This window comes from Argentina anserina, chromosome 4 (assembly GCF_933775445.1).
Source record: "Argentina anserina chromosome 4, drPotAnse1.1, whole genome shotgun sequence".
Classification (NCBI taxonomy): domain Eukaryota; kingdom Viridiplantae; phylum Streptophyta; class Magnoliopsida; order Rosales; family Rosaceae; genus Argentina; species Argentina anserina.
In genome coordinates this window covers 26,959,629-26,985,912 of record NC_065875.1, presented here as the reverse complement: position 1 = coordinate 26,985,912, position 26,284 = coordinate 26,959,629, and the positions used below count along the sequence as shown (strand labels likewise).

The window sequence follows — 26,284 nt, the reverse complement described above, 5'->3', positions numbered from 1 at the left end:
TTTCAATCAGTAACCGAAATTAAATATGTTACAAAATTTAAAAACTATCAATCCCGTTAATGAACTATAATCGTCCCTTATAACCTACAAAAATAATATTCGTTGTCAAGTACTCCCTATAGTAAATTCTATTAGTGTTTATTGGCTCAAAGAAGACAACCAAACCAAACTTCCAACCAATTAGCTCTTTGAGGTTTCAAGTTACATTTTCTACTCCTAATCCTTGTCCATATACTAATCATCCAGTTAAACCTTAATCATTATAAACAAGTCCCCCACTGTTATATTTCCAATCTATAAAGTGAAAATACATATTGGAGTATGGGGCTGTGAATTCCATGTTAAAAAGTAAAAAGTAAAACAATTGCATCATGAATTCATCACCACTGAAAAGGAAAGAAGACAAAAAAAAAAAAAGCACAAGTCTCCTCACTCCACACTTCCCAAACCCACCTCGCCATTTGTTCTTCGTCAAGTTTTTTGTCTTCTCCACTTCTCTCCTCTCCACACTTCACTCCTCTTCACATGACTCTCCCCTCACTCCATCCCACATTCATTTCTAAGATCTCATCTCCCCCTGGCCCCTGGTTCCCTCTCTCACTTCCTCCATGCCTCCCTCCCTCGCCGCCTTCGTCTTCTTCCTCGGCCTCATTTCCTCAGTCCACTCCCACTTCTGTTCCCCACACCACCAATCCCTCTGCCCTCCCTTCACCTCCACCCCTTCCTTCCCCTTCTCTTTCTCCCCCGGCTGCGGCCACCCCTCTTTCCAACTCAAATGCCACGCTAACCACTCCCTCATCTCCATCAACAACCTTCCCTTCTCCATCCTCCGCTACGAGCCCAACTCCACCTCCCTCCTCCTCTCCCCCCGCATCATCAACTCCACACTTCATTCCAAACCCAACTGCTCATCCCCTCTTTCAATCCCCACCCACTCCATCAACCTCTCCTCCTCTCCTTTTCGCTTCTCCGACGGCTCCTGCAGCCGCCTCTCCGTTCTCAAACCCTGCTCCCCTCCGAGCCTCCCCAACTGCAGCCACTGCCCTTGGGAATGCAAGCTCATTAAGAGCCCGGTAAAGCTTCTCCACGGCTGTGGATCTAGCCACAGCTCTGTTCCCAACCAGGGCTGCCAGGGCGATGTCTTGGGCTATCTCGACAGCTTCCTCCAGCTGGGGATCGAGCTCAAGTGGGACGAAGCTCAAGACTCCTACTTCTCAAACTGCGGAGACTGTAAAGCCAAGAACGGCCTCTGCGGCTTCAATTCCTCCGACATGTTGCAGCCGTTTCTCTGTCTCCGCACCATAGCTCAGCTCTCGCCGCCGTGGATTAGTACTCACAACCCCAATCGAGTTGCGATTGTCTGCTCTGTCTTCGCAGTGACGTGCTTGATGGTGGTAGTGTCAGTCTCTGTAGCTATATTCAGAGCCAGAAGACTCCACCCCGCCGCCGCAGAAGAAGACCCGACGGCATTGTTCCTCCAGCGCCACCGCTCCGCCAGCCTCCTCCCTCCTGTCTTCACCTACGAAGAGCTGGAAATCTCCACCAACAAATTCGACAGCAAGCGCAAAATCGGCGACGGCGGGTTCGGCTCAGTCTTCTTAGGCCACCTCTACGACGGCCGCGTCGTCGCCGTCAAGTACCTCCACAAGCCCCACCACTCCTCCAGCTCCGGCAATAAGGCCTTCTGCAACGAAATCCTTATCCTCTCGTCAATTGACCATCCTAACCTCGTCAAGCTCCACGGCTACTGCAGCGACCCCCGAGGCCTTCTCCTAGTCTACGACTACGTCCCCAACGGCACTCTCGCCGACCACCTCCACGGCCACAAGAGCCTCTACCGGAGAGGCTCGATGACGTGGCAGGTGAGGGTTGATATAGCTTTACAGATAGCCATGGTTATGGAGTACTTACATTTCTCGGTGGTGCCTCCGGTGGTTCATAGGGACATTACGTCGTCTAATATTTTTGTCGAGAAAGATATGAGGATCAAAGTCGGGGATTTCGGGCTGTCGAGGCTGTTGGTGTTCCCCGAAACGACGTCGTCGAGTTCGGGCTATGTTTGGACCGGGCCGCAGGGGACGCCGGGTTATTTGGACCCGGATTACCACCGGTCGTTCCGGTTGACGGACAAGAGTGACGTGTACAGCTTCGGGGTGGTGGTGTTGGAGTTGATATCGGGGCAGAAGGCGGTGGACCAGAGGAGGGACAAGAGGGAGTTGGCGTTGGCGGATATGATGGTGTCCAAGATCCAAATGGGCCTGCTCCACCAGGTGGTCGACCCGGTTTTGGTTGTGGAGGGGAGTGTGACGGATGGGGTCGACGTGGCGGCGGAGCTGGCGTTTAGGTGTGTTGCGGCGGAGAAGGACGACCGTCCAGATGCGAGGGAGGTGGTGGAGGAGCTGAAGCGGATCAGGAGCCGTACACGTGGGGTTAGCCGCGCTTCGAGTTCGAATGTGATTGGTGGGGAGGTGACGAAAAGCTGAGCGTGATGGGGGATGGTTGGGGTTGCACATGTGCAAAAGGTTTGACTGAGGAGAAAGGAACAGTCTTTGAAATCAGAATAGGTCTGATGGCTTTTGTTTGTCATAGATCTGATGGGTACTTGGCTACTTGCTTTCAGGTTTCAACTGTAGTTTTGGCCATTCTTACTCTTTGTAATCCAATGGTAAATATAGGTTTTCCTCTTTTGTTACAAGCTGGTATAAAAGAGTAAAAATAAATAAAGAGGAACTGGTAAAATAGTAAAAAGGGCCCAACCGGGTTCGAACCGGTGACCTCTTGATCTGCAGTCAAATGCTCTATTCAACAATTTAGTAAAAATGTACAAATTCACAAGGCATCACTCAGCTGTGTATAAAAGACCACATATGCAAGCAGTACATTTGTACATAACATAAGGAAAACACAATGCGAAGCAAGAGATGAAAATGGGATTGAAAAGTAGTTCTGTGCTCTTCTATTTCTCAGTTACTGAAATGGAATGCATGTATTTGTTACAGTAAAAATATTGCATGTTCTTATTTTGTGATTCACTTCATCTCTAAATCTAACATGTTGGGGAACAATAAAGGTACAACATCTTATTTGATTTCTATCTCACTAGTTTTAAGTTTTAACTGAAATATGCAGACTCTAGAGCCCTGGCCTTCTCGCTTGCAATTGCAACCTCTGGTCTGCCTGTTTGTTTGTAACCTCTCTCCTGCGAAACATGTACTCTATATGCATTATTGTTTTCTAATGGAAAGCACTTAAACTGATCATAAGCAAAATGTAGTTATAAAGCTAAAAATCATTTAGATATATACCAAGAGGCGCCAGAGGAAAGGGATCCCCTCTCTTGCTTTGATCCGCCTCTCAATCACCTCAATTGCTAAAATTGGACACAGTTAGCAGACAATCTCTAGGAATTTGATGCTGGAAGCATAGCTTATGTCATACCTTTCGTAGCTTGTCCATTGTTAAGCAACATACAGTACCAGACTTCATTGAATACATCGAGCTGTTCACCCGATGCTCCAATCGTCTTACAGGTCTCAGCATCAAAATTAGGACCTAACAATTCCAATGCATGTTTTTCGTTTCCCCTCCCATACTCGTACAAAGCTTCTGCAAGCTGATAATAAAGATACGGTTAAACAAACATACAACTCCAACAAGAAACCACAATAAATGTTGTCGATGCAGAAAAACTGAAAATGCAAATCCTGAAACCACAAAATTTAATGAATCATACAATTCTGAATCTTTCTTTCTTGATAGTACTGAGGAAGAAGTTCAGGGTTCAAGTAATAGCATAACACTATTAATCATTACAAGGGCTGCTCAGGATGAAGATACAGAAGGTACTGTTAACTAAGTATGCGACTAAACATGAAGGAGCAAAGAATGAAAAAGAACTCGCTATATAATCAAGGAGAGAATCAGAACAAACCATTATTGCGCTCTGCATGGATTGTTGCTTCTTCTTGTTCATCTTAGAAATTCTACAGAAGGACATCAATAGTCTGTCAGATAAAACCATATATGATGTGGTTGAGAGTGGTAAGATCATTCTCACCTGGACTTCAAGCCCTTTAGCAACTCCTCAGCCTCTGAAGTCTCACCAGTTTTAGCCAAGGCCCATAATATTAATACGTCAAAATGCCACTCTAAATACCAGTTGGCCTGAGCATATTGGTACACATACAAACAAACAAGTTTAGATCAATGCATAAAGATCGCATGGTGAACTAGCACTGGACTAAGATAAAAAAATATAATGGTCTTGACTACAAAGGTGGTAGGACCTTTGATGCAAGATACCTATGTAAGCTTTGGACCCAATAATGTTAATATTTTGTAGCTTACCCTATCAGTCAAGCATTTGGCTAAGACCTTCAAACGGTCCTCAAATGCATCCATTTGATCACGAACATCCACTCGTAAAAACAACCCAAGGGCATTCAAGTACACCTAATTTCACATAATAGTCAGGACCTGAATGTTATTTGCAAGAGGATTGGGTCATGAATAAAAATACTTGAAATTTACCTCCGGTCCAAAAGCATCAACTTTTTCTAACTCCTTCCAGATATGATGGTCATATACCTCTAAGATTTTTTCGACGGGAGAATAGCCTTCCATATAACAAAGAGCTACATGCCACCAATTGTGTGTAAGCCTGATAGTTGTAACACTATTTAGCATCTAAATCTCACTTGAAGATATGAAATTCAAAATTAGTTCAGCCCAATACACGTACATAAATGACAGACAAGATTCCCATGATGACGAGCATGATTCCATGAACTCTACTGCTTCCTTGAAACGGCACTCATACTGAAGAACATGACACAACTGCAAAAAAAAGACATGAACCACAACAATGAGTCAAGAACTTAAGTATTATAACCTAGTTACGACAACTAATTAAAACTGACATTGTGATGTGTCCAGCAGTCTTGCTTGTTGATTTCATATCCCTTTCTTGCTGCTTTCTCTGCATCTGCCAATTGGCCAAGCTCCAGTAAAGGGAAAGCAAGCATACCGTAAACATATTCTTCTTGTTGATTACTTGGTAGAACCTGTTAGCAAATTTTGACACTACAGTCAAGAAAACATAGGAAGGAATCAAAGGATCTACCCCCAAACGTTACAAAACTATCTTGAAATTGCTCAAAACAAAAAGGATTCTGATACATCTCAGATCATAGTAAGAAAATGCCTTGAAAAAATATACAGGAAATGAATTCACTGTACTCCACACTGTCCAAAGAAAACATAAATCTTTATAAATCCACAACATTGAAGCGAACCTGTTGGACAAGATTCAACGACAGATCAGGTCGAGCCATGTAGAAGCACAACACCTGGGCCCTTTTTAGAGACACCAAATCCTTAGGAAAGCTTTTCAAGAGCTGCAAATCGAATGGACTCAAAATTAATGAACAATACCTGTATGAAGATCAAAGACTAAACTTACTTTTAAAGGCTGGGCATCTAATACTTGAACTACACTATATAAAACTAGTACTGACAAATCCTTTACTACACATCTTGCTAGATGGACCATTCAGTTTTAGTACTATATTAATATTAGCAGTTACAAGCAACTATAACATCTTCACTTGCAAAATTTTGCTTCATTTTTATGCCTTGGGGTTCAGGTCGATATTCTTTCAATGCAACTAATTTGTGATTAATAACCGAAAACAGATATTTGAGACAACCATCTACACATGGCATTGGGGCAGAATCAAACAAAAGCAAGTGAAAAAAAAACATTGAATTCTTGATACATCAACTGGTGTTTGAAGTGAAAAGCTTTCTAGATTGAGACAGTTCCCTCACGAAGGTATAATCAAACTACAAGTTTGGATCATCTGCAAATCATGAAAAGGAAAATTCCAACGAAGAACTGGCCCCACCTTAGAATGCAACTCAAAGGCAACATCATCGTCCTTATCCTCGGACATCAAACAACTCACAGCATCAAACACTGCCTTCTCGTACGAGGTAGCTTGTTCCTGTCCACAATCAGTGTTTCACTAAAAGTATACACCCAATTTAAACTAACAAAGGGTCATAATCAAAAGAAGCTTACGAGCCGAGAGGTGGCCGATTGGAGATGTGAAGGAGCTTTAGAAGGATCAGATGAGCACAGAAAATGCGCAGCCAAGATATTAGCAAGAACACAGTTGTTATCGTGCGCCGGCGCTTCTAGTATCACAGACCTGCGTCTCCCATAACTCAAAACCTTCAAAAATAGATACCCACTTCAGATTTCCGCATACCAAAAAGCATAGAGAAGGAGACAGAGCAAGAATGACCAACCTGATCATAATAGGCGTTAATGGCAGATATGCAAGCATCTGACGAAGTGTTTACTTCGTAGCCCCATCTGTCAGCTCTCAGTACTCTCTCCATTTCAAGTTGGTGTCTTTGTAAACTAAAGGAGCAATCTTTGTTTACCCAGAACAAGTGCCTCTGTGTTTCTTTGTTTCGTTTTGACTGAGGGCAATGGATGATGTAGTCGGAGGAACGTCTTAGTCACAAAGTGAGGAGGTGTCAATTGCGTTGCTAAAGTTGTAGCTGTCACTTGTCGCAGTTGGTTTGGTGGAAATGTGGAATAGTATCAGAGACTAGTTGGATTCGGCTGATGATGCCTTAGGATCTGATTCTGTTCAATGATTTCAGCCCCACAGTTACAATCAACCACTGAAGAAGCTGTAGATGGTTAGGGATGTCGATCTCTTTTTCAAAGTGTTGAGTCACTTGAGCGTAAGCTTTGGCTAAGTCGTGATTAGGTAACAATGTAACAAAAACATCCACAGATTAATTTAAAATTGAGATTTATTTTCACAAGGAACAAGTTTGACAAGAAAGATGGATCAAAGGTACCATGTTTGTAAGTTTTTCAGTTGCCTTAAATCTAACTGGACATTGAATATGCAGTTGAACGAACTCAACTGGTACAAGTTTGTGAAAATCCTATATAAATCTTACATCCGATCTTATATAATATTGGATTTTGAGATATATCTTTTTAGATATATCAAAACTGTCACAATGATTATCTTATGTACGAAAATTGAAGAAGAAAGAGTACAAAAGAGTGGAGAACCACTAAAAATAAACTTGTCAGCGATCTCCTTTTGAATTTGCCTAAAATACATGACATTAAATATTTTGCATAGATGTTCCAACCTTGAGAACATAGTTTTCAATCAGTTCTTGAACCAATAGCACTCAAAAATGTCAACCAAAATGCTTTAATCTGTTTTGAGTTCTTGAAGCTCGAATTTTGGTAACTGATAGATAGCAAGTGTTTACAAGGGAATTCTGAAATCATAATGACCGTTGGCTGAAACCAAGTAGGCCTTGATTATTACTCATAAACAAAAAATACACATCCCTGCTTCACACAACATTGAGCACTATATTGATCACTTGGCCCCGGCAGCTGCAGCAGCTCTAAGTTTCGCTACAAACGGGCTAGGCCATAACCCTAAAAGCTTCACATCATTCTTACCCATGATCACAATGATGATCTCTGTTCCTGGTTTGGGGGTGAATGAGAAAACAGACCACTAATATAGGAGTGTCAGTTTGGATGGGAGTGTGGTGTGAAGTGTGAATGTAATGGAGGTTAGGTAGAGGGTGTTAATATGCAAGGTCGATGAGGATGAGAAATATAATTTCTAGAGCTGTTACTGTTGCTGACTGTGTGATTATGAGGTTGCTGTGGACCTCCTCAAATTTAGTGTACGTATCGTAAAATTGGATGAATGGAAAGAAAAACTGATGACATTCTGCAACTCTATTCTTAGGAAGATGAAGAAGTTATGCTGCAGTATATTGAATATAGCCTATTTATGTCTCAACAGTCCACACAAGTCGATCGGATTAGTCATTTTTGCGTTGCTTTTTCTGAGAGGCAGAACCGGTGTGTGGTTGTTTGTTGTGGATAATATTACAACACGTAGGAAGAACTGGATTTTATGTCTTATGAGAATATGAGCTGCGTGGCTATTATCAGTTCACCACTTCACCCATACCTGTCGTAGATACAAGTCATATAACAACATCTGACAAGTCTTTAAACTTTAGTCGCTAGGCTGATGTTATTCAACCAGAAATATGGACTAGTCTTGGGGCCATACGTCAATAATTTCATAAGAAATGTAGATCTGTGAAAGAAAAAAAAATAAAAGGAAGAAAAGTGGGAATGGTAAAATATGCACCAGCCGGGAATCGAACCCGGGTCTGTACCGTGGCAGGGTACTATTCTACCACTAGACCACTGGTGCTGATGTGCATTTGGCTGGGTAATAATTACATAACCTGATCCATTAAGAAACACAAGATTCTACGCTGGAGACGTTGAAGAACGGATATACAGTTATACACCTAAAAGATTTGCATTGCATACAGAAAATGTTCAAAATTATAATTCCAGAAATCCAGTTTATATTCATTACTTTGCTTGTTGTTCTCCATATGCATACATAACAAAGTCCCATTTCAATCATATTTCTGAACCTAAAGCTGCATTTCATTTGGCTCCCGTTTAAGTTGACCCTTGAAGCTGTTGCTGCAATGCAATTTGCCTCTGTAAATCTCAAATATCAGCTTCTTTGGATTTCTAAAATGATCGCACCTGAATCTTCTGTTAACAGAATCTTCAACTTTACCAAGATTGCTGCTGCCAGTCAAATAGTTCATCAGAAAAAATGCTTTACATTTGTAAGGCCCATACAAAGATATTTCTTGCCAAATTCTGTAAGTATACAAACACGTACACAGATGACAGATCTGATATCAACTATGCAGTACAATTTCTAATCGATGTACCTTTTCTCATTTCTTGATGTGAGGATGTCGAACATGTAAATATACAAAGAATCAACCATCTTGTGATTGCTATACTGGAACATGCAGTGGGCTTGGATATATCTACGTTTTCCATACAACATGATGACAGTAATGCTCATTCCATGAGAGGAAAGTATCCAGAAATGACATCATTTCAGATAACCTGCACTAACCACTTGGATCAAAGGCATGGAACTGGGAAATATCACCATGCTTAGGAGTCATAGCACCCCCACATGCATATCGTCACCAACTAACTGGCAACTTTGGTATCCAATAATGTCATTCAAGCTATGTGTGTTCATTTTTGGACTTGCCAACCAGACAATTCTCTATAATCTCATCACAGAGCTCAAGAGTATTGTCCATATTCCCATCTTCATAGTTCATATCAACAAAGATGTTGTATATTTCTCTATTTGCTAATAAACCTTGTCGTCTCATCTCTTCAAAGAGTTCTCTTGCCTCCACGAACTTCTTTCTCTTACAAAAACCAATAATAAGTGCAATGTAAGAACTAGCTGTAAGAATAAATCCTTTTTTTGCCATTTCTTTGTGCAAAAACCATGCTTCTTTCATATTCCTTTGTTTGCAATGCCCTTTTATCAAAATGTTATACGTATTATTATCAGGCATCACCCCACTAGCGGACATACCCTTGAACATCTCAATTGTAGCACGCATGTTATTTCTGATGCAGTACTGCTTCATTACAGAATTGTAGGTGGTGGCATTAGGCGCAATTCCCTTCTCTAACATCCATTTAAGTAACCTCTCACCTTCTTCTAGCATTCCTGACATGCAAAAGCCATTCATCAGTACATTAAATGTAACAACTGTAGGTTGAAGCCCTTTATCCAGCATCACACGCAGGACCTTGTGAGCCTTAGCCATCTGCCCTGCCTTACAGTATGCATCCATGAGAGTAGTATAAGTAATAGTATCAAGATTGGGACCTGCAACCTCCATTTGACTCATCAATTCTTCTGCTTCTCCTATATCTCCCATTTTACAAAGACCATTCACGATTGAGTTGTAGCTGCAGACATTAAGTTGAAGGCCTTTCCTACACACCTCATGAAGAAGTTCGTTTGCTATATCAACTTCCCCTCGTTTACAAAGACCATCAGCCAGTGCAGTATAGGTGATAACATTTGGGCTAAGCCCCATACTAACCATCTGATTGTGAAGAGAAAAGGCCTCTTTCATCTGACCTGTTTTGCAATAACCATCAATGAGTGCTGTATAAGTAACTTCATCTGGTTCCAACCCTTTACTAACCATTTCATGGAAGAGCTTATCTGCATCCATCATCTTCCCTGTTCGACAGAATCCATGTATAATAGCAGTATAAGATATAAAATCTGGGGTAACTTTCCTATCCCGCATTTCATCAAACAACCTCCAAGCAGCTGGAACATTCCCGAACTTACAGAAACCATCAATTAGAGTTGTATAGACAACATTATCGGGGTGTACTCCCAAAACAATCATTTCCCTCAATATCATTTCTGCTTCAGATAATTTTCCAGTCTTGCAGAGAAGAAGTATTATGCTGTTAAAAGTATGAGAATTTGGCTTCAACCCCTTACTTTTCATCTCTTCTATGAGCTTCAACACATTCTGTAGTTCTCCAACATAACAATATCGGCTGATTAAAGTACTATAACTTACAACATCAGGCAAACAACCCTTCAACTCCATCTGCAGTAGTAAATAGTGGGCTTCTTTTATCTTCTCTAATCGACAGAGAGAATGAATGATAATATTATATGATGATGTGTTCCAATGAACGCCCACTTCAAGATATTCAATGAAAAACTTTATTGCCATCTCACTTCCATCCGAGGTATTTGATAAATGGGAAAGAAATAAATTACAGGAATCAACAGATATGACTATCCCATAACTTAACAGCTTATCAAAAAGTATTCTTGCATCGTTGAGCATCCCAAGTTCAACAAGGACCTGGAAGAAAACATCAAACACATGGGGGTCTGCACCCCAGTCCTTGTAAGTGTATATCAACCGATCAGTAAAGTGAGTGCAGGAAAGACTGACATCTAACTTAGGTTTTGCCCAAAAATCATGGATCAGGATATGAGCTGTTTGAAGATCATTTGATCCTGCAGCGATGTGCACAACAATGCAACGAGCTTCTAGTGTTGGATCCCTACGTAAGCATGCCCAATCAAACAAATCCAAAACCAACTTATAGTCACTCTTAATTTTCATGAGAACCCATATTAGATGGTCAGACCTGAACTTAGATTCATAAGGCTTCAGAATCCTATGCAAGGGCTCAAACCTACGCAACTTTATTGTGGTGGAGATGCCATGGACAAGTTCATCATCCTTGATGGTTTTTCTCTTGGGGGAGTAATCAGGAAATGGCCTCATCTCTGTCGAGCCAGATGAGAGCATACGGCTATAACTTCTAAAGTAGTACACTGAACCATTCAAACCATGATTTAACCGGGCACGATTAGCAAGTATCTGACAACAATAGTCTGAGAAGATAATGCACCTCCTCATCTCTGTTAGAGCAACCCATCAATGAAACTTCTGGGGATCCCCAGAATAATTAAAGCAAATATGCTTCCTCATCACATCACCTGTGTAGTTGAAAAATAATCACTCAACTATAACACATTCTAGCAAACAATGAACATCGTCTCGACATATACAAACAACTTTCCACAAATCATCTCCATAAATACGCAAGTATGCAACTAAGTCTTCAAACCAAGCAATTCCACTCAACATTTCAATACTTTCTGATAGCTCCAATGCGAGTATGCAACTAAGTAATCATACCAATGTGCAACAATGTCGTAAAAATTTGGGTGAGGCATTCTATCGAACACTTGGTGCGCAATATAGAAAAGCATTTAAAGGCACTGATAGGCAAAACTAAACACTGCCCAGACCCCAGTATATATCAGCAATCATACAGCATAAACTTACCTTCAAATGTCGATCAAAGTAGACCAGCCCAGTAGCTTCGGACTTGGCAAAGCTTGTTTCAGACTTTCAGGGGGACGTTGTTTTAAGGAATTATATCGATGGTCTTTTTGGCTCCTCCAGTCTCCAGAAATGAATTATAGTCGGAAGAAAATCTGAAAATCGAGATTGGGCCCTTAAATGTGTTGGGCTGTGACATTGGGCTTAGCCCACTTTAGCTAATATAATTCGCGTTTAGAAACTTGTATATTGTAGTTGTATATATAGAGAGAGATAATCAGGAGTTTGAATAGGAGATGGTCTCTTGTTTAATGTCTACCAGTTTCTTTGCAGTATTAAGAGAGAAGAGGCTCGAATTTTCTCTGATTTCCCACTTTCCAAAGTAAGTTTTCTCTGCCACAAGATTATGATTCTTTTGAGGTTCTATCTGTTAATTACTTGAATTCCAAGCAACTGACTCTAAGAGAATTTTAATTTACACTGTTGATGTTTTTATTTACATTGTCTACATACATTAAATAGTTATTAAATGTATGGGGTTTGGAGAGGAGAATCTATCTTATATTTACCAGTGAATTTGTATTGGTTCACTTGTGTGAATGCGTTTTGTGCTCGTGACTCGTGATTATTATGGGACTTTTGCTTATTTCTTTTACTTTTCTTGCGATTTTGTTCAGGGTTTGTAGCTTATGAATCACATGCAGACTACAATTTCTATGAACTTTTCGTTTCATATAGATCATGATCGATCTTCAAGTAAGCTGGAATTCGATCAATTATTACTGCTAATGGCTTTTACCTGGGATATTTATCACTACTGGGATATTAATTACTAGCTACTTTCGTGGTGCTAAACTTTGATATTCAATATCAGATTGATGAAGTATAATCGTTGTTTCCACTTTTGGCCTGCAGACAGCTAGCTAGCTTCTCAAGCAAGTTCAGTCGACACAATTAACCAGTGCGTAGTTCTACAGAGATATGGGGGTTGGAGATGTAAGTACTCCACGCATTACTAGCTAATCAAAGCATTAATATTATGCATGCTTGCTCATGGCTAATATTCTTGATATGTAGGATGCTGATTTTCTCAGAATAAGGGAGATACTAAAGGAACGCATTCGAAAAGAGAGAAGGACGGCATCGGACTTTGTTGATGACTGCTCGGTTGATAAGAAGAAGATACCTAAACACAGGTAAGCAACCTGCTATACATTAGTGCACGCATTGTTTTTTATAGTTCAGACTACGAGTTGCGTTTTGACATATAAAGCGGCTTTTTCAGACCCTTCTTTGGCCCCTCACAACATTGCATTTCTCAAAGATTAATTGAAGGTAGGGATGCGTTAATGCAAGAGCTTAGGATTAGTTCACAGGATGTGAGCAAGGTAGAGATCCTTGATACAATTACAGATCCAGAATCGTCTGAATTAGAGGCCGAGCCGGGTACGGCGAACGTTGCAAAGCTCAGGGAATCTCGGGATTACTCTTGGTTGTCAACAGACGAAGAAGTTCCGAAAGAAGATGATGGAATTAATAAAGATATTTTTGTCTCGAAATCAAGTGATGCACAAACTCCAAATTCTAAACAACCTCTGAAAACACTTTCAGGGTGGCAGAAACCCTCCTCAGCAAAGAACGCACAAGACCAAAGTAATACACCAAAAAAGGAGAAATCGATGGCAGATAGACCTCAATGTTCTCTGAAAAGCAAACCCTCATTGGAAAAGTCAAAATATGAAAACAAGGAAAGATTGAAAACTATAGCCGAGAAGGTTGATGATGAGGATTCAGACAAGGATGAGGATGAAGACAATAATGTTTACGTTTCTTCAATCATCCAAGGATTGTTTAGGTAAAAAACACTTTCCTTCATAGTGTTCATTCTTCGAATTTTATTCAGTTTGATGGCTCGTACTTGAACCTAGCTAGCTATAGTACGCTTTTCATGTTAATTCTATCTGTCTATTTCTGTGAAAAAAAATTAATCATATATATGGAGTGTGTAATTTCAGAGGTAATCGTAAGAGGCCCGCAACTTTGGATTATGATGATAGAGATGATCGTGCAATGGTATCCAGCTTTGCTGATATCGAGAGAGAAGAGAGGAGAAGGTGAGAATGATCAAGTTACGTCTGCAGATTTGGTTATATATATATATATATATATATATATAGTCCCTATTCAGAGTGAAGCTTCACTCTAAAATTACAGAGTGAAGTTTCAATTTTAGCACACTTTTCGGTCAAATTTTTTCACCATAAGCGATTCAATATTTAGGTATGCTGAATAGATCATCTCTACAAAATTTCATCTAATTCGGACATCGTTAAGGTATTGAAATTAGATTAAATCAATGAATGAATTAAAACTGTTCAACGTGAACCGTTCGTGTAAATCTCAATTTTGAAAGCTCAAACCATTGTCAAATTGGATGAAACTTTGTAGAAATGATCTTGAATAGCATACCTAAATATTGAATCGCTTATGGTGAAAAAATTTGACCGAAAAGTGTGCTAAAATTGGAACTTCACTCTGTAATTTTAGAGTGAAGCTTCACTCTGAATAGGGACTGATATATATAAGGCTTTTCACATAAGGAAATCCTTATCTTAGCTTAAAGTACGGATTTTCATTTTTGACCAACTTTTCGATCGATTTTTCACATCTCCACCGTCTACTATCTAGGTTATAACGTATAGATCATCTCCACAAAATTTCAGCCGATTTCATGATCGTTAAGGTATCGAACTAATCAAAACCAATGGACGTATTGAATTTGCCGAACCTGAACCGTTCATATTTTGAGTAGAAAATCGAAGTTATGAGTACCTTAACGGTTATGGAATCGGCTGAAATTTTGTGGACATGATCTATACATTATTACCTAGATATTTGACGGTGGAGATATGAAAGCTCGATCGAAAAGTTGGTTAAAAATGAAAATCCGTACCTTAAGCTAAGATAAGGACCTCCTTATGTGAAAAGCCTTGTATATATATATATATATATATAGGCTTCTTTGGGTGCAGACGTTTGCACGGCGACGACGCGGCGGACCAGCACAGCCGCACTAACCATCTCCTGGCGATCCCGTCTGTGCAGGCCGGAGCTCCATCAGCGACCCACGGCGGCCGGAATCTGCAAAAATCAAGTTTCAGGGAAAATTCTGGCGTTTTCGCGATTCCGACTGCTGTGGGTGGCCGATGGAGCTCTGACCGGCAGAGACGGGACCGCCAAGAGGTGGGGAGTGTGGCTGTTGTGGTTCGCCCTGCCATTGCGGTCTTGCGTCGCCGGAATCGGTGAATCCATACCTTACGTAAGATACATACGTCCGCACATGAAAATTCTCCTATATATATATATATATATATATATCAAGTTTTGTAGTTTCTTGTTGAGGTCCTCGCTAAAATTAATCAACTGAACTCTGATTGAATGTGGCTCTTTTTTCCTTTCACAGCGCAAAACTTGCAAGGCAGGAAGATGAAATAGAGGCTCTAAGGATTGAACAAGAAGAAAAGGAAAGATTAAGAAGAGCAAAGAAGAGAAAGCTGCTGCAGAAATCCACAACTGAGTGATGTTGCATTTGGATAATTAGGGGATAGATAGCTGGAGGAAGTTCGTACGTAGTACATGCTTGTAAAAAAAAAATTGTACTCGGGAGATATTAGTTCTTTCAAATGCAGTAATTTTATTTCGTTCAGTACCGTATACAAGCTAGCCATTCAATGTTCACTAAACTACTTCGGAAATTCATAAAGTTTGAATTTGGAATACCCATGTGTTAAACAACAACAAACGTGGCCCATGAACCAATTGTACCAATATTGTCTCAACTTAGTCACCTCATAGGTGTTGGATTTTAATCACAAAAGGTCTCGGTACAATTGGTTATTATCCACTTTTTATAATCTCTATTTTATTTGTCACTTTTTAGATGTGAGATCTCTCCTCTCCAACACGCCTCCTCACGTGCAACCTAATTTTTAGGTCTGCACGTGACAGATTAACATCCCACATACTGGGACGAAATAAATCAAGGTCCAGTAACCAATGACACTTAGTGATCATCCAATCGGAAAACCCTCAGATGGCATGATAATGACACCCATCATGAGCCCATGACAAAATGACACCCAACTCGAGCCCACGACAGATTGGATACGCGACTGGAGAGGGACCCGTTCTGATACCATGTTAAACAGAGAAAAGCGTGGTCCATGGAACAACTGTACCAATATTGTCCCAACTTAGCCACCTCACAAGTGTTGGGTTTTAATCATAAAAGGCATTGGTTATTATCCACTCACTTATAATCTCTATTTTATTTGTCATTTTTAGATGTAGAATCTCTCCTCTCCAACACATTGTCCCAGTTATCATAGTGAGGAATTATATTTTGTTATCGAAACCAATTATTTGATGATTGATATAAACTAATTCAATCATGAACTAGAGACCATCATTGCTGCATTTTTAATCCGGATGATGCTAATGTTATGCTTTCAAGTTTCCTATTTATAAGAGGCTTATGGAAGTGGTGGGTACGTACATTACTTATTGCTCAACCCAAAAGTAGAGTTTGAGGCAACGCTTGTTTTGGGGACGAATTTAGGGGTAGCTTTTGGTCGTACGTATTGCTATCTTAAAATACTTGGACTTGTGTCTTTTCTTTTCTACCTATCAGATAAATATACATATACTACATTTTCACTCTCTTAATTAGTCTAATATCATAAATTAAGAACGAGACTAATTAAGTTAAGTATGTATAATTAACTTAAGGACCTAATTAGTGACCGTTGCCCTCCTGACTTGTCTGTGATTGCCATTTTCAGTGGGTCATAAGCATGTGAGATTACATGACCAAGATCCAGGAATGCATGTGAGAGTTATGTGCGAGTTAGATTCAACATTTATAATGTTACTTCATTAATGGCTGGTTTTAATATCTTCCTAGATCGATCTATTGATGAATCTCGAAATATTGGAAAAGAAGTCGAGATCTCTAGCTAGATACCATGAACTTGTTCGGCAGGAGGCAAAAGGATAACAAAAACACAGTTTACAATGGCCGAAAGAATGATTCATAGTGTAAACTTGTTCAGCAATCTATCTATTGGGAACTTGAAACTAAATAAGGTCTCAAGAAGCTCGAGTATATTTTGGTCCTAGTACGACGAGGAAGTCTCACTGTCTCATGAATGTGCGAGAGAGAAATTATAAAGCAAGCTAGCAGTAGAAAACAAGGCATCTAATAATAGGGAAAAGCATGGACTCAAAAGCTAGCTCAACCAGCTAGAAGCCACCCCAACACCGAAAGTGGCGAGATATATCCCAAGTTCCTCTCCCTAAAGGTGAAAACTTACTATATACCTAGCTTCACTTCATTTATTTATACAGATATTAAGCTCCAGGGCTAACTGCATTCTTACAAGTAGTACCAAATTATCATTGACAAATAAGACTTGATTGCCATATAAATATTTACGTGAAAAGGTGTTGGTAGTGTTATTGATTGAACTGTGATTCATTTCCTATATATACCAACACATTGAAGCGCACTTCTCTCACTCTTCAATACTGACTTCATCTCTCCAACTAAAATGAAGCTTTCTCATCCTTCAACTAATATGATCACCTCCTTCATCTTCGTCTTTCTTACTCTACCATCCTTTATCACATCCCAAATCTGCCAAAGATCCTGCGACAAAGTCCCTCTCAGATTCCCGTTCGGCAGTGATGCCGGCTGCGGCGACCCGCGCTTCCATCAATCCGTAACATGCAACCAAGACAAGCTAACCTTCACCACCCACACCGGCTCCTACCCCATCACCAACATAGACTACACAAAACAAGTCATCTACATCTCCGACCCTTCCATGTCCACCTGCTCCTGCACTCAACCCAGCAAAGGCTTCGGCCTCAACTACGACGCGCCGTTCACCTTCCAAGACGATAACATCTTCGCTTTGCTCGACTGCTCCACCTCCTCATCATCCAACGGCAGCCTTTACAGCAGTGACAACTCCAAGCTCTCCCTTTGTGACAACCAAGGTGCTCCAATCTGCAGCTTCTTGTATTCATGCAGGGCCATAAGCTTCATTAACCTTCCCATCGCAACGTGTTGCGTTTACACGCCGATTGATCTCGGGCCGGCTTTTGAGATGGACTTGCAGAAGCTACAATGCAGCTCTTATTCTGGTTTCTACAGCTTCAATGGCCGTGAATCCGACCCTAATAGTTGGAAGTATGGGATAGCGCTCAAATACAAGTTCAACGTGAACAATGAGTATCCGAGTTCATGTTCTAGTTGTGAGAGAAGCAATGGGGTTTGTGGGTACTATGGAGCTTATAACTCGTTCATCTGTAATTGTCCCAATGGTTTGAACACTACAAACGATTGCTACTTTGGATCGTCCTATAGTTATGGCTCGAGGCTTATACCATCGTGGCACTCTGGTAAATACATATCCAGCAAATACTTGTGTGTTTTACTTTTTTTATTTTATTGTTTTTCTTATATGATTGCTGAATTTGTCTTGCTGTTCTTGCAGGGATTTGGCTAATCTATTGTTTTGTGTGGCTTGTAATTTCAGTATTCTAGTGATGTACTATCATCGATGGAAATGCAATTCTGAGGTTCGACCTCTTTTTCCTTGTTGTTCTCATGTAATAAGGATATTAGATCATTTTGATGTACACACCGTGTGTAGGGTGTATGTTTCTAAGTTAATTAAATCCTTAAGATGATTTATAATCATCTCCGAAAAATCTCTTACTAGACAATTAGGTACGGTGGGTTCACGAACAGTGATGGTCTGAAATGAAATGCTCTACGCCCAGCTACCATCAACTCGCATATGCGATTGAACCTAAATAACCCAGCAGTGATCGAGTTGGTCCACCCACAAAGCAGGAAGGAATGACGTAAAAATAAAAGAGAAGATTATGGGAATATGGTTCCTTCTTTATAATCCACATAGGAAGAATCCCTTTCTGTTGTGAAAGATGGCACTTTACCACCGATCGCTTTATGGTATGCTCCGGAATGCAACATAGAAGGCTCTTAACTATTCAAAACATTCTAGAGGAGCTAACCAGTGTATCTGGTACTAAAGAAGATCCTTGGTAACTTGCAGTTCACTTAAACTCCAGCCCCTTTCCTCTTGTGAGAAGGGCTTTACTGTATCTGTCTCAATGATGTAAGTACTGAATCCAAACCCAGAAAAAACGAGAAAGACCAACCTCGATGTTTATAATCAACTTTGTTAAGGATGATCCCACAATGGACTGAAGAGTAAGAGATGCACAAATTGAAGAAATTTGGAAGAGGGGCTCGGCAGCTTCGTTGTAAATAATTTAACCCCCAATGAATATTTACATGGCTACTCTAGTATTGACTGCAAAACTTGTTTTGTCTGTGTATTCTTTCTCCAATTCACTGTATAAAGAAAAAGAAGATGTCTATTGTACCATGGTCATCTCATATTGCAGCATTGGGGTTTGCCGATGTGCTGCAGTTTTTCCCACATGCATATCATCTGCCTTGGGGATTGGTAATGCGCAGTGTAATAGTTTTCAATGCACCCATGTTGGCAGAACTTCAAACTATGCACATACTTCACTGGTCTAGAATTGTTGAACTGCTCCACCCACATTCCCATGCTCACATCTTCCATCTTGAACAACTGCACAAGTTTTGCACATTACTTTCAAAGATAAATAAGCAAAGGGCTGACCTTCAACTGTCTTGAAAGTAAGAGAGTAATCTATATAACATACTCGCAACTTGTTCTTTTCAAACTCGGATAAGATGAATTTTGCAACATCAGAGGAGACAACGTATCCTGGGCCATTTGCATAGGTCGGATAATCTTCTTCTGGCCATTCCTGGAGCTCTCCAAGGAAGAACATAAAGATGAGGGATCATTCATGACATAATTATATCAATCCTATATGACTGGAGCTAAATAGTAGGACTATCATACTGATTTCAAAACTAGTTTTATACAATGTTCTCTGCAATAGCCGATAGATAATTTAAGATATCCAGGTGAAGTACTTAAAGAGAAAGCTAAAGAGTTTGATAAAAACATATGGATGTATCATCAGGTAGGCCATTCTCAGAAGCAATACCAATTTATTCTTTCAAGAGAAAGTTGTGGTGCTTGGTTTTTTGAACCCTTGAGGCCGATAGTGTAGATTCATACTAACAAGTCTAATAGACATTGCATACAAACTTGCATCACATTCAAGGTATAGACATTGTGTTTCAATTGAATGGACAAGAGCAGAAATATTCATACCTCATATGTCACTGCCCATTTACCAAAGCGAAGAGGCTTGTGGTGGTAGTTCAAATTTCCTACATAGAGGCTTCTATATGTACGCGCTTTTTGTACTTCCTTGAGCACAGCATCTACCCGGACAAAGGTGTCATCATCACACTTCATAATATACTTTGCAGGCACTGCTCGAACCTGTAAATACCATATGCATTGAGATAAATATTTCCTGTAAGAAACCATAAATAGCCGAATGAAGTTTTGTTCTAAAAACTTACCCCATATTCACAAATTGCTAGGGTCTTCAGTACTACAAGATCATAGTTATCCATGTAAGGAACTATAACAACGTCACCAAAATACTCTATTTCTTTCATTAGCTCCACATTAACTTCCTTTCTACCATGCTGCCAAAATGTAAATTAAAAAGCTGTGACGTCTGACGTAAAACTAATACATAAGTAGTTATAACTAATGCTTCAAAAATGTATCACGAAGCAATACATGTGTTCCACAATCACCCTTACCAATGCTACGAAAAAGCGAGCAACAACACGGGAAGACTTGACCAACTTATGCTGCATCCAAGACTTCCTCACAGCCATTCTCTCAGCAAAATGGTTGCCAGCTGAAAGAATGCCAATGAACAACTCCACACGCCCATAGGGCAGCGGTGGAGCCTTCCAGTTAGTAACCATCTCGAGATGCATCTGTTGCGCAAAACTAGGATGTGATGTAGGTAACGAGGCAGCATAGATGGAGTGCACATCAACATCTCCATTCAAAAACAGTCCAGTCGCATCCTCAAGAACAAATCCCTGTCAATCCCGCAAACAACAATCACAACATATCCCACATTTGATCACAATGCAGACCGACACAAAACTGGTACTCACGGTGCGATAAGGGAAAGAAGTGACATGTCTGCCATCAACACTGATATGGTAACCTTCCAAACCAGCACTCACGGTGAGAACAAACATCCTCCCCTCAGCAAAAGGGTACGGCCAGTCTATAGCCACCTTCTTGGTTCTTCCTATCAGCCTGTTCAACCACCATATCGCCTTCCACTCTTCCGAGTGATCGTCGTCGTCGCGAATCCACTTCTCACATTTTACCTGTCCATCAACTTCCTCAACCAAAAAAAATAAAAATAAAAATCACACCATCAGCAAGACTAACAAGTAACAACAAATGTACCTAACATTTCAAACCTTACCAACCAAAACTAGTTTAGTTCAAAACAAAAAATGTGCCCAAAAACCATAAACAACCACAACAAATGTTCACCTGTATCTTCATCGGCGCGTGATCTCCAGCCCTCACACCGGAGCGGCAACCCCCATTGCATCCGATAACACGTGTTCTGCTCAATCACCGGCTTGTTACTCCAGTCCCCCTTTAATCTCGGATTGAAATGCAATATTCTCGGGGGGTCCTCACCCTCCACATTTTTCAATCCCTGCAACTCCATCATGAACTGAGACACCATCACTGCCTCTGCTCCCTCCTTCAACACCGCAATCTTCGGCTCATTTTCGTGGTGGGCCCACCGCGGCGTGCCCACCACCGTAATGTGCGACCACAGCGTCAGTCCACAGGGGATCACCATCACCCGGTTCCGAGCGTGAAACTCGGACCCGGATAAAGAAAACGAATGCGGACATGGGTCGGACCCGGACCGGTTTTCAGAGCTCTTGTCCAGTACGAGTTTCCCGGACTCAATGTCGGCCCAGAGGCTCTTCCCAGCTCTCCAGGCCTCCACGGCAGCCTTGCGTAGCCCGTAAACTCCGCTCACATTTCCCTCAAACGCCGCCGTGTTCTTCTCGAAGACCAAACCCGAGACTTGCTTCGACTCCCGCGTTTTCCGCGGCGAGCCTCGGGAATCACGGAGCGGGCCTTCGGTGGGCCGACCCGAGCTGTTTTGGTTTTCCAGTAAAAATGCTCTGCTGGGCAACGACGTGTCGCTGAGCAGCTCGTCATCGTCGCCGGAGTCCCACCGGGTCTCAAAGCTGGTGATCAGAAAGTAAACCAACAGCGTGGCCATCAGAATTTGAAGCAGTCTCAGCCGAGTGTGAGAGAGCACTGGTGGGTCGAGCTTTCGCCGCTTCATTGTTCCCGAAATGCCCCTCGAAATATCACCTTTTTACGATCAGTGGGATTGAGCTCAGAGAGTGATAGAGATTAGAGGGTTCAAGTCGGAAAAGAACAAAAGGGAAGAGCTTTGATTTGGACTGTAGTCTTTGGTTTGAAAGTAATCAAGTATTAGATTACAGGTCGGTCCATTGCAGGCGAGCATTTCGCTCGCGCTTTAAGTTGGTTGGGTAGAAGAGAGGTCAAACGACGTCGTAGGGAGGTATCAGGTGAGTCACGTTAAAGGAAAGGTTCTAGGTAAGATTATTATAGGATGTTAATGAAAATTAATATTATGGTCAACATTAATTTCATTCTCTCTACTTCCTTTTTTATTCCAACTATTTTCTTCTTCTTTCAGTTACTAGTCTATTCTTTAATGATGTAATAATCAACTTCTATATGTAGAGGTTAATACTTAAACTGACGACTAGAGAGGTTGACACTCATTGATTTTTGTGACAGTTGCAAGATTTTTGAAGTTAAGTCAAGTATTTGAGATCGATCTTATTTCTTGTTCTAGACTTACATACTATGATTCTTTTTTCTTTTTGATTGAAAAAGAAAAACGGGAAGAGAAATCACAAAATGAACAATATACAGACTCTTTATTGTAATTTATCCAAATAGAACGCTGGATAAATAAAAATTGAGAAAAAGAACAACCAAATTAAAAATACGTCTTTGAGAAGTACGACCTAAGTTCGCTAATTTGTCAGCCACCGTATGCCAAAAGGATAATAGAAAATTGACACTCTGATGAGATTGAACTTTGAATCATGATATAATTAGGTATCAAGAGGTAGAGGATTGTAAAATTTTAAGGTCCAATGTACGCCAAATGACCGATATATTAGGCACAAGCTTAAGAGATCAAGAGGAATCACTCAGAATGGCCTAGTCTTATCTTTGACAATAAAACACAACCTTCTAAATCGTGTAGTTATGCAGATTGAGCATGAATATGATGAGCTTTGGACCAGTCACTTGCTAGGACTTGGGATTGTCTAGAAACATTTTCCCCTTAGCTTGCATACTATCTTCTCCCATTTATGATAACAAGAAATCATTGTTATTGACGACATTGCTGGCCACTTCGAACCATTTATGTCGTGGATCATAAACCTTTAGAAAGACACACTTTGGCCAACAAAAAAATTTGAAAAGGACACTTCAAAATGTTAACCATAATTCAAACGAGGGAAGGCTTGTGGTGTCGTGATGATAGTAATCATGATCTGTACGTATGAAAAACGTGAAGGAGTTGGAAAATCAGACTATACTCATCCAATCTACTTGAACTATTACGAGTTGAGAATATTCAACCAAACAACGTAACTGAAACAAGAAATGGGCGATGAAAACAAATGAAGACAGTACCATATTTCGCACCTTGATATTCCATCTATACTCTTCTACTCCAAAAACAAGGGTGACCTACCCTCGAGTATACCAATATCTAAGCTGTCTGCATGTAAGCCCTTTTGGATATGTCGTACATTGTTCTGATTAACCAAATCTTCCTTCGTCTCGATCTTTTTGAACATACACTGGGCTGCTGGGCATTAATCTGATGTTCCAGAAACCATCTCTTTCTGCTCCTATATATACTTGTCATGCATTGGCTTTTCTTTCAAAAAAATTAGCTAGCCAGTACTATTCCAAAATTCAAGGCCACAATATGGCTATAACCACCTTCCCAACCGTCGACAAATGCTCATCGAACGGCCGACAGAACCACACGGTGGTTGCGGACCTGGACGGGACCTTGTTAAGAGGTCGCAGCTCTTTTCCTTACTTTGCTCTCATTGCTTTTGAGGTCGGTGGGATTTTACGTCTCCTATTCTTGCTCTTGGTCTCCCCAGTAGCTGGACTCCTCTATTACTTCGTGTCCGAGTCGGCCGGAATCCAAGTCCTCATCTTCGCAACGTTTGCCGGTGTGAGGGTGTCTGAGATCGAGTCGGTGGCGCGTGCCGTGTTGCCTAAGTTTTACTCGAGTGACATTCACCCCGAGTCGTGGCGTGTGCTCTCTGCCTGTGACAGAGGTGTATTCTTACTGCCAACCCTAGGATTATGGTGGAAGCATTTTGTAAAGATTTCTTAGGATTCGATAAGGTTTTGGGGACCGAAATTGCAACCTACAAAGGTAAAGCGACTGGCTTTGTTTCTCCACCTGGTGTGCTTGTAGCAGAGAACAAGGCTGATGCTCTTAAGAAGGCTTTTGGGGATGTACAGCCAGAGATTGGTCTTGGAGACAGGCACACTGATATTCCTTTCATGGCACTTTGCAAGGTTCGTCATATATTATATGCTTTGAACTTCTGATATAGGTCAAATATTATACAACTGATAATTACCATATAGCGTATTAGCGTATTATAAGTTGGGATTGCAATGAATGGTACAATATTGTTCTCCAACTAGCTAAGCTAAGAGCTCAAATCGTAAACGATGAAATGAGAAAAAATTGTTGGTTTTTACAGTTACAGTACATTGAAATTACAAATCTTACCAACCATAGTATTTCTAACTTTTAATTAGCTATCATCATCATCATCCTAATAAGTTCCTACACGATCATGCATGCATGAATCGCAGGAGGGTTACATGGTTCCGGCCAACCCTAAAGTGGAAGCAGTGACCAGAGAAAAGCTTCCTAAGCCCATAGTCTTCCACGATGGCCGCCTAGTACAAAAGCCAACACCCCTTATGGCCCTACTCACCATCCTCTGGATCCCAATCGGCTTCTTCCTCGCCTGCCTCCGAATCGCTGCCGGTTCCCTCCTCCCCATGCCAGTCGTCTACTACGCCTTTTGGGCCCTCGGCGTCCGTGTGACCATCAAGGGCACCCCACCCCCTCCCGCCAAAAAATCAACCGGCCAATCCGGCGTCCTCTTCATTTGCTCCCACCGCACCCTCCTCGACCCTATCTTCCTCTCCACCGCCCTCGGACGCCCCATCCCTGCCGTAACCTACTCAGTCTCTCGCCTCTCGGAGTTCATCTCACCCATCAAGACCGTCCGCCTCAACCGGGACCGCGCCAAAGACGCAGCCATGATCAAAAAGCTACTAGAAGAAGGTGACCTTGCAATCTGCCCTGAGGGAACCACCTGCCGCGAACCATTTCTATTGAGGTTCTCCGCGCTTTTTGCTGAGTTAACCGACGAGCTTGTTCCGGTGGCAATGGTAAACAAGATGAGCATGTTCCATGGGACAACGGCGCGTGGGTGGAAAGGGATGGACCCTTTTTACTTCTTCATGAACCCTAGGCCAGAATATGAGGTCACATTTTTGAACAAGCTGCCCGCTGAGTTAACTTGCGGGGAGGGCAAGTCGAGCCATGAGGTGGCGAATTATATACAGAGGGTTATTGCTGCAAGTCTTTCGTATGATATCACCAGTTTTACGAGGAAAGACAAGTATAGAGCTCTGGCTGGAAATGATGGCTCTGTGGCTGAGAAACCTGTGCTGCAACCTAACAAAGTCATGGGGTGCTGATTTTGGTTCATTGCCTTTTGTTTTTTTTAATGCTCAATAGTATATTGTAATGCTACATGGATTTTCATCTAGCTAGAACGTATAGAAATAAGTGGGAAGGAGGAAAAAATGTACACAGGAACAGGATGTTTCATTATTTTGACATCCTCTTTTAGGATTGATCAATTGTATCTTAAAGGAGCCTCCATAGCCAACTTGGAGCCATCATTTGAACGCAAAACGTGAGAGTTCTACATCAGTGTAACCACTAAACCACTTGCCGTCTCGTTGTTGTACATGACTGTTTATATACGTATGCTTTCTCTTAATTAACCTGCAATAACGTATATAGAGTCCATAAGCCAAAACAAATGTCATCATCAATAAGTTCAAAAGCTCACTCTCTCGTATACGTACACTATAGTTTGAAATTTTATAAAAACTTGGACTCAATGTCGTGTGATGTTGTATATGCACACAACACACCATTATATATATATATATAGTAATTATTATGTATACCTATCACACCACGTGTAACATGGTATGTATACCATGTGGTGTAC

At 41.1% G+C, this 26,284-nt stretch overlaps 7 protein-coding genes and 1 non-coding gene across 9 annotated transcripts; 4 read left to right on the top strand and 4 right to left on the bottom strand.

Moving 5' to 3' along the window:
* Window positions 1–515: 515 nt before the first annotated feature.
* Window positions 516–2,579, top strand: LOC126791116 (LEAF RUST 10 DISEASE-RESISTANCE LOCUS RECEPTOR-LIKE PROTEIN KINASE-like 1.5). Its single transcript, XM_050517521.1, has one exon. The coding sequence runs from the start codon at window positions 609–611 to the stop codon at window positions 2,481–2,483; it is 1,875 nt and encodes a 624-aa protein (XP_050373478.1). The 5' UTR covers window positions 516–608; the 3' UTR covers window positions 2,484–2,579.
* A 329-nt stretch (window positions 2,580–2,908) lies between these two features.
* On the bottom strand, window positions 2,909–6,569 carry LOC126790607 (uncharacterized). The gene is made up of 13 exons (XM_050516917.1): window positions 6,313–6,569; window positions 6,083–6,235; window positions 5,907–6,005; window positions 5,295–5,396; window positions 4,920–5,063; window positions 4,742–4,836; window positions 4,531–4,660; window positions 4,348–4,452; window positions 4,058–4,164; window positions 3,932–3,983; window positions 3,439–3,613; window positions 3,306–3,370; window positions 2,909–3,199 (listed from the first exon to the last, which is right to left on the bottom strand). Exons 1-13 carry the CDS (start codon window positions 6,403–6,405, stop codon window positions 3,113–3,115), a joined length of 1,407 nt encoding a protein of 468 aa, XP_050372874.1. The 5' UTR covers window positions 6,406–6,569; the 3' UTR covers window positions 2,909–3,112.
* A 1,648-nt stretch (window positions 6,570–8,217) lies between these two features.
* TRNAG-GCC (transfer RNA glycine (anticodon GCC)) lies at window positions 8,218–8,288 on the bottom strand. The gene has a single exon. It is a non-coding gene; the product is annotated as a tRNA-Gly (tRNA).
* A 214-nt stretch (window positions 8,289–8,502) lies between these two features.
* Window positions 8,503–11,903, bottom strand: LOC126791023 (pentatricopeptide repeat-containing protein At1g05670, mitochondrial). The gene is made up of 2 exons (XM_050517414.1): window positions 11,821–11,903; window positions 8,503–11,468 (listed from the first exon to the last, which is right to left on the bottom strand). Exon 2 carries the CDS (start codon window positions 11,386–11,388, stop codon window positions 9,145–9,147), a length of 2,244 nt encoding a protein of 747 aa, XP_050373371.1. The 5' UTR covers window positions 11,389–11,468; window positions 11,821–11,903; the 3' UTR covers window positions 8,503–9,144.
* An 895-nt stretch (window positions 11,904–12,798) lies between these two features.
* On the top strand, window positions 12,799–15,398 carry LOC126792512 (uncharacterized). The gene is made up of 5 exons (XM_050518923.1): window positions 12,799–12,813; window positions 12,895–13,013; window positions 13,103–13,672; window positions 13,833–13,931; window positions 15,281–15,398. The coding sequence occupies exons 1-5, from the start codon at window positions 12,799–12,801 to the stop codon at window positions 15,396–15,398; spliced, it is 921 nt and encodes a 306-aa protein (XP_050374880.1).
* A 2,024-nt stretch (window positions 15,399–17,422) lies between these two features.
* On the top strand, window positions 17,423–18,824 carry LOC126789844 (uncharacterized). Its single transcript, XM_050515906.1, has 2 exons — window positions 17,423–18,282; window positions 18,378–18,824. Exons 1-2 carry the CDS (start codon window positions 17,427–17,429, stop codon window positions 18,425–18,427), a joined length of 906 nt encoding a protein of 301 aa, XP_050371863.1. The 5' UTR covers window positions 17,423–17,426; the 3' UTR covers window positions 18,428–18,824.
* A 332-nt stretch (window positions 18,825–19,156) lies between these two features.
* Window positions 19,157–22,404, bottom strand: LOC126789841 (hydroxyproline O-galactosyltransferase GALT6-like). 2 transcript variants are annotated; one of them, XM_050515902.1, is made up of 7 exons: window positions 21,399–22,403; window positions 21,005–21,237; window positions 20,636–20,926; window positions 20,387–20,515; window positions 20,130–20,303; window positions 19,606–19,713; window positions 19,157–19,511 (listed from the first exon to the last, which is right to left on the bottom strand). In XM_050515902.1, the coding sequence occupies exons 1-7, from the start codon at window positions 22,219–22,221 to the stop codon at window positions 19,302–19,304; spliced, it is 1,968 nt and encodes a 655-aa protein (XP_050371859.1). In that variant the 5' UTR covers window positions 22,222–22,403; the 3' UTR covers window positions 19,157–19,301. The 2 variants fall into 2 exon arrangements, with proteins under 2 accessions (XP_050371859.1, XP_050371860.1); XM_050515903.1 differs by lacking the exon at window positions 20,387–20,515 and having other exon boundaries at window positions 21,399–22,404.
* Window positions 22,405–23,916: 1,512 nt separating this feature from the next.
* LOC126789843 (glycerol-3-phosphate acyltransferase RAM2-like) lies at window positions 23,917–25,976 on the top strand. The gene is given in 3 exon segments (XM_050515905.1): window positions 23,917–24,283; window positions 24,286–24,533; window positions 24,840–25,976. Coding segments are annotated over 3 exon segments (1,509 nt in total). The 5' UTR covers window positions 23,917–23,922; the 3' UTR covers window positions 25,740–25,976.
* The last annotated feature ends 308 nt before the right edge of the window (window positions 25,977–26,284 follow it).